The sequence below is a fragment of the Alligator sinensis genome, unplaced genomic scaffold, assembly GCF_000455745.1.
Source record: "Alligator sinensis unplaced genomic scaffold, ASM45574v1 scaffold161_1, whole genome shotgun sequence".
In the NCBI taxonomy this organism is placed as follows: Eukaryota; Metazoa; Chordata; order Crocodylia; family Alligatoridae; genus Alligator; species Alligator sinensis.
In genome coordinates, this window is record NW_005841974.1 from 1,415,963 (window position 1) to 1,422,776 (window position 6,814).

A 6,814-nucleotide genomic window follows, 5' to 3' on the forward strand; every position below is an offset into this window, starting at 1 on the left:
TTCCCTACAGCATAATGTGGATTGTGAAGAGGGTGTGTTCTGCTCCCTGCTGGAGCAGGAGAGTCCAGCAAGCAACACATTGGGTGTGTCTACACATGCATTAATGCACTTTTCCTAATGTGCATTTAGTACCTCCAATATGAGGGCACCTATACACAAGCACAGAGGCTGCTCTGACTCGCTGGAATTCCAGCGCGTTGGAGCACACTTGATTAATCAAGTCTTCTGGAGTGTGGCAATTGTTGCTCTCCAGCAGCCTCCTGTGTCTTGTGTATCAGCATCCCCATGCTTAAAAATGGTGGCGGGGTGCTTGAACTAAAGCTGTAATTAAAGCGCTTCCCTTCCCCACCCCTGGAGCATGTGTAAAAGTGCCTCAAGATACTAAATAAATATGCAGTAGCCTGCCATAATGCACAGTAGTGAAAGTGCATACTTTTTAAGTGATGCTTAATGCGCAGTAGCCTCTTTTCCTACACATTAACATGTTTTTTTCAGAAACACAAATGCACAGTAAAATAGGCTAATGCACATGTAGATGTGCCCACTGTCTCCTTTGAGAGTGAAATTCTAGAAGACTGTTTTCTTTTCTGAGAAAAGCCACAGCCTGTACAAACATTTTCTCTCTCAGGAGAAACTCTCCTAGGAGAGATTTAACCCTGGTTATTTGCATGTTGTTTTTTTCATGGAGCAGCCATTTTTACTCTGGGAGGAAAAGCCTGAACATCTGTACACTTGTGGTTTCTCCTGGAAGATCAGTGATTCTCCTAGGAGACACTGAATGTCTGTACAAGGCCTTAAATTAGCATCAGCTCTGTATACCTTGATCTATATCTAGGGTAGTACCCTATAACTAGGTTAACCATAAGGAAATCTGGGATATCCAAGGCACTGCTTCCTCCACCCTGTGCTCTCACAAGTTGGTGGGGGCAAAGTGGGACAGCATGCTGGGCAGGTAGCAGTGCCTGCCTACCTGCCTGCAAGGTGCTCTGCATTGCTCCAACTCCTGGCCAGACTGTGCCCCAGGGTGCATTTCCAGGGTGCCCAGTAGGGCTGTGCAAAACAGCACCATTTAGTTTTGACTTTTGTTTCACCATTTCAAAGGGACAGTGTTTTTGTTTGTTTCAAAGTACTGTTTTGTTTCGTTTCGTTGAAACTGTTTCACTGTTTCGACGCATTTTGATGTTTCGCCCATAGACTAGAATGGGGAATCATGGAAATGCCTATAACTTTGTCATTTTCTGCCTGACTCGGATGAACGTTGCAGGGATAGTAAACCCTTATGAGGGCATGAAGCCTGCCAATTTTCAATGAGATAGGTGCAGGGGTTTCTGGGAAACTGAACCTCAAACTGCTAAAAGCAAAACTCATGTCAGTTGCCGGCAGCGGCAGCCTATGTCATCCCACGGGCAATCTGGGGGCCCATGCCCCTGGGAGTGTTGTGGGGCTGTGCCAGACTCCTCCCAGGGGTGTGGGCCCCCAGATCTGTGCTCAGGATGACTGGAGGCTGCTGCTGCTGCTGCCACCTGGGATCGGTGCTGGGCACAGCCCGCACCCAGCACCAGGAAGAATGGTGCTGTCATTGGCCCCAGGTAGCAGCAGCAGCCTCCTATCATTCTGCATACAGATCTGGGGACCTGCACCCCTGGGAGGAGTCCAGCAGCACTGGGAGGGCAGTTTGAGCTCTGTGGGGCTGGTAGAGCTGCTTGAAGCACAGCCCTGGCTCTCCCCACCTCCCGCCACTGGCTGCACTCTGACTGGCTCTGCCAGCCCCATGGAGCTCAGCCCAGTGGCGTGAGGTGGCTGGAGAGCCAGTGGTGAGCTGTTCTGAACACATCCCTGGTGAGCACAGCCCGGCGGTGGGAGGCTCTGCTGCCCCATGGAGCTGAGCCTGGTGGCCAGAGGTGGGGGAGAGCCACTGGCCAGGGCTGTGCTCCGAGCAACTCTGTCACTGGCTCTCTGTCGCCTCCTGCCGCCAGGCTCAGCTCTATGGGACTGTGCTCACCAGGGCTGCGCTCAGAGAAACTCCACCACTGGCTCTCCAGCCGCCTCCCACCACTGGGCTGAGCTCCATGGGCCTGCGGAGCCTCCAGCCGCCAGGCTGTACTCGCCAGGGCTGCAGTCGGAGCCAGGGATGCGCTCTAAGTGGCTCCGCCAGCCTCATGGAGCTCAGCCCAGTGTTGGGAGGTGGTGGAGAGTCAGTGGCAGAGACGCTTTGAGAGCAACCCGGTGGCAGGAGGCTCTGCAGCCCCATGCAAGGCGGGGGAGAGCTACAGGCCAGGGCTGTGCTCCGTGCAGCTCTGCCACTGGCTATCCCACCGCCTTGCTGAGCTCCGTGGGGCTGGCGGAGCCACTCAGAGCACAACCCTGGCTCTCCCCCACCTCCTGCCACCGGGCTTCTTCGAAACTCCAAATTTTTCTAAACATCTCGAGTGCCCTCATTCAGTTTCAAAGCTTTTGTTTCATTTTGATTTCACTGTTTCGAGCTCGAAACGTGTTGAAACAGCTTCAAAACAAAATACCCTTCAAAATTTCGCACAGCACTAGTGTCCAGTATAATTCTCAACAGCCAGCTGGGACTGGCCTCTGAAATCCAGGACTGTCCTGGCTAAACTGGGACATATGGTCACCCTACCTGTAACCATATGCAAAAACAACCACTGATCATCACATTTAACTCTACAAAACTTGTAATTATTCCAATGATACCTGGCAGGCCTTAGATCTAACATCACATCTTCTCTGAGGAGAATATTTGTGACATATACCTCACAAATCCTACTGCCTTTTCTGCAACAAAGACACTTTGCCAGAGAAATAGATCACATCTGTGGAAGAGGTACCCAAATATCCTGCAAAAAGAAAACTCACTACAATGCAAAAATATTTTAAAAAATGCCTGCCCCACACCCATTTTTCACATACTATCCCATGCTGCAACCTATAAGGAGGATCATCGAACAATTGCAGCATATACTAGAAGGGGATCTTGAATCTTTTGCAACCCTTCTGGGCTTTCAAAAACCCCAGCCTCACCCAACTCCTCATTAAAAGTTAACTTCCCACCTATCAAACACCAGATGGAACAAGATCTGCCTAAATAATGAATGCAAAATGTGCCAACACATTTCCACCCTGGCCATGATTAATCCACCCCACAACAAAACTGTCAGAATCCATGGATCCTACACATGCCTATCACAAAGTGTGCACATCATCCAGTGCATCAAATGCCCTCTTGTCAGCTGGGGTGTCGGTTGTAGCCATGTTGATCTAAGGACATAGGCAGACAAGGTTCCTTGGGTGAATTTGATATCTTTTATTAGACCAACCCAAATAGTTGTCAGCTATGTAGATGAAACTATACAACCTTTACACTCAAGAGTGAATTCTCACAAGCACAGATAGAGCACAGAAACATCCAGTCACCCAGTAGACAACTCTTCATAGAACAGCTACTTTGTCTCTGATCTCACAGTGCTTGGCCCAAAGGAAAACCTGTGCAAAACTTCCAAAAGATGGGCCTTGGAACAAAAATATATAGTTTCACTGAACAGCAAAAATATTAGACCTCACACAGGCAGTAGTTTAATGGCTTATTATAACTTACCTGCTCTCTCTGCTCACCTCTCTATGGTTCTGTTCCCTTTTGAATGATCTTATTGTTTTATGTAAGAAGGCTCATTTATTTCAACTGTACTTGGTCTATTAATACCTCTAATAACTTCTCATTACTCCGGAGGTTTACTGCCTGCCTTGCTTTTTAAGAGATTGCTTTCATTTGCATAATTATGCTAAAAGTAATTTGTTAGAATTTGTTTTTAACCTAGGCTACATCTGTATCTCTGAGGAAAGGCGTTCTATGCTTGAAAACTTGACATTTCTGTCAACTATAAATTTAGCCCACTAAAGGTATTGTCAAATCTTGGGTTTGGGGTATTTTTTTGTTTGGTTGCTTGGTTGTTATTTGTTTGTGGGGAGGCAGTTTGCTATCATGTAAATCATTTCATGTATTCCAACAGAAATATTTTCTCTTTGGATTCTTTTGCTCAGTAAGCTTCCCAAGGTGAAAGTTAACTCAGTGGTACTTTTGTATTTTGTATTTGTTTTTCAGGTTTTAAGAGAGGAAGGAGTGGAAATGGAAGTGAGGAAAGCTGGGTTCTAGTTAGACTTTCATGGTCTCCAGTTCACTGAACTTTTTTGTTTCAGGTTTTCCTATTAGGTTGTGAATTTTGTTCACAATCCATTAACATTCCTGGAGCAGATTGAGAGCTTCAAAATGGAAGATGTATAAATTACACTGTCATAGTTTTCTTATCCCCACACATTACTACTCTACAGAGCCATGCATTTTTTCATGGCTTTCCCTGGAGTTGACTAATGCAACTGTCTAGGGAGGAACAAACACATTTCTTAAATTTGCTTTTCTTTGTGGCCTTTACTTATGAAGCACAACTGTCTTCACTTTTAGATTTGTTGAACATGGAGAATACAAAGAGAATCTCTATGGAACAAGTCTTGAGGCAATCCGGTCCGTCATGGCCAAAAATAAAGTTTGTTTGGTGGATGTAGTACCTGATGTAAGTTTAAATCTTTTTTATGATTTCTTTGTTTTCTGGGGATGAAGCAGCCAGAAAGGAGGGGGGGGGGTACCACTGTATTAATTTCTGTCTCACAAATAGACACTGCACAGTAGTTAATGTGTTGGAAGTTCACGTTCCAGTTCACCTTTCACACTGTCGTGGAAACACACGCAGCATACTTTTGGGTCAGGTCAGCAGAAGCTTTTATTCAAAAGAAACTACAGCTGTAGGGGGGATTCCAAAGTGACATGGATTTCCCAAGCACTTGGAAGGGGTCCCCCCCAAGAGCAAAATCAGGAGGCTTATATACTTTTTAACAGTTGCTTACAACTCACGTGATCATATAGTGAAATAAGCATGAAAAGCGGCTATAATATTACTTCATTATTTCTTTGCTGTAATCAGGATGGGAACTAATGGGGGAGGCGAGGTTAGTTCACAAACCTCCTTCTTGCACCTGGAAATCAGATTTGTACATACTTTTTTGCTATCTTCAAGGCTGCGGTGAGCGAAGCAGTTGCAGAGGAGTTACAAAGAACAAACACTTTCTCTTATCTGTTCTACTATACAGAGCCATCAATTCTCCACAAAGCGGTTATGTCATCTTATAACTAAAATAATCAAAGTTTAAGGCATATATTTTTTCTGATTCCACAGTCCCCCCCTTTGAGACTATTTAGTCTCACTTTAGCCTTAAACTTCCATTCTCATGAGCCCCTCTATTTTATCATGCAGCCTTTCATGTTTTCTTTCAATCTGCTCACACTTTTGTAACACCATTATTCTAGACTCTGCTGTGGGTTCTCTTGCCTTGCTAAAGCTTCTCCTGCTGGCTTTCACGCAGCAGAGGATCAGTTGCACTAAGACATAAAACATTATCAGAACTATCACGACAAACAATATCCCATACAGGATTTTCTTGCCAAGGGCCCCGAAATCTGGGAGCCAGGAGGTTAGCCAAGACCACATTTCTTTTAGACCCCAGTCAGTATTTTCTGAGGCCACTTGATGTAAGACCCTTAACTGATTTCGGATTTTACGAATGTCAGTTTTAATTCGCATGTCTTGATTGACATAGACACAACAGGTGGAGTTTACTAAGGCACATACTCCTCCCTGGGATACCAATAGGTAATCTAGGGCTACGCGGTGTTGTATAGTTACTTGTGAGATCTGGGAGATCTCTTCTTGCAGAGCCTGAATTGCATCCGCAGTGGCATTTCCCATAGCTTCCATTGTGGCTGAAATGTTAATTATGGCTAGTTCCAATTCTCTTACTCCAAGCCACGGTATGAAGGTTCTCACAAATTGATGGAACCCTGTGTTTCTGGTAGCTAAGGGGTTAACCGCCCTTTTCATGTGATGGTTGAAATTTTTTACTTGTTCCAGATATATTGTACTATGCATTTCAAAACCAGGGATAACACGTCCAAGAGTGCATGCCCCCACCCAATTCCAGGGCAAGATTTTATGAGCCCTGTTTCCGCAGAGCCAGTAAAGGCCTGGGGCAGAAAGGGTACTCAAATCTCGACAGGTGTTGTGCCATATCCGGCACTTTCGATTAATATGCATCGTATAGGACGGACCACGTTCAGCTGTTATCCTGCTGGACCGAGATATATTACAAGAAGTAAAATTGGAGTCAATGTAAAATTCCGATCTGTTTGCAATGAGAGCAACATGAGGTTCCTTAGAAAAGTTGTAGACCATGAATCCTGTACAATTGAGAGAGGGTACATTACCCAACAGGATTCCACTGGTGCTATTGGGGCTATAATCTAGAGTAGTTAGGCAATGAGGGTAGTGTCCTACAGGTGTGGCTTTATTATAAGCTCCGGTGTTGTTGGATCTGTAACAGAAAGGCGCCTCTACTCTTGGGGAGATTATCCAGTTAGCAGGGGCGGCCCTCCATTCTTTAGGAGCGGACCGATGGGCAGCTAACGAGTAGTGTCTAACGAAGCCGCCGTTTATTGTTCCCCATTGCCGGAGGGATATTGGTACTCCGATCATTGGGATTCCTTGTTGTAGGTGCGCTGGGCTGTGAGAGCATATCCAGCAGTCACTTTTATTTCCAGCTTGAGCCACCGTACGGGAGATCTGCAAGTACAAATTTTTCTCCCACCCCCCTTGGGTGATACTGAGATACCCAAGTGTGATATATAAGGATATCAGTGCCATTTTTAGATACAGGAGGGACAAAGAATTTTAACAACAAACATAACCAGCACCAGAAA

The 6,814-nt window shown here is 45.6% G+C and overlaps 1 protein-coding gene across 3 annotated transcripts in view; it reads left to right on the forward strand.

The window, feature by feature from the left end:
- MPP3 (membrane palmitoylated protein 3) overlaps positions 1-6,814 on the forward strand; it is a 143,920-nt gene that overhangs the window by 121,938 nt on the left and 15,168 nt on the right. For all 3 annotated transcript variants that reach the window (XM_025200725.1, XM_025200726.1, XM_025200727.1), the window contains one exon: positions 4,469-4,577. In XM_025200725.1, coding sequence (XP_025056510.1) covers positions 4,469-4,577 — 109 coding nt within the window. The remainder of the gene's footprint in view (positions 1-4,468; positions 4,578-6,814) is intronic.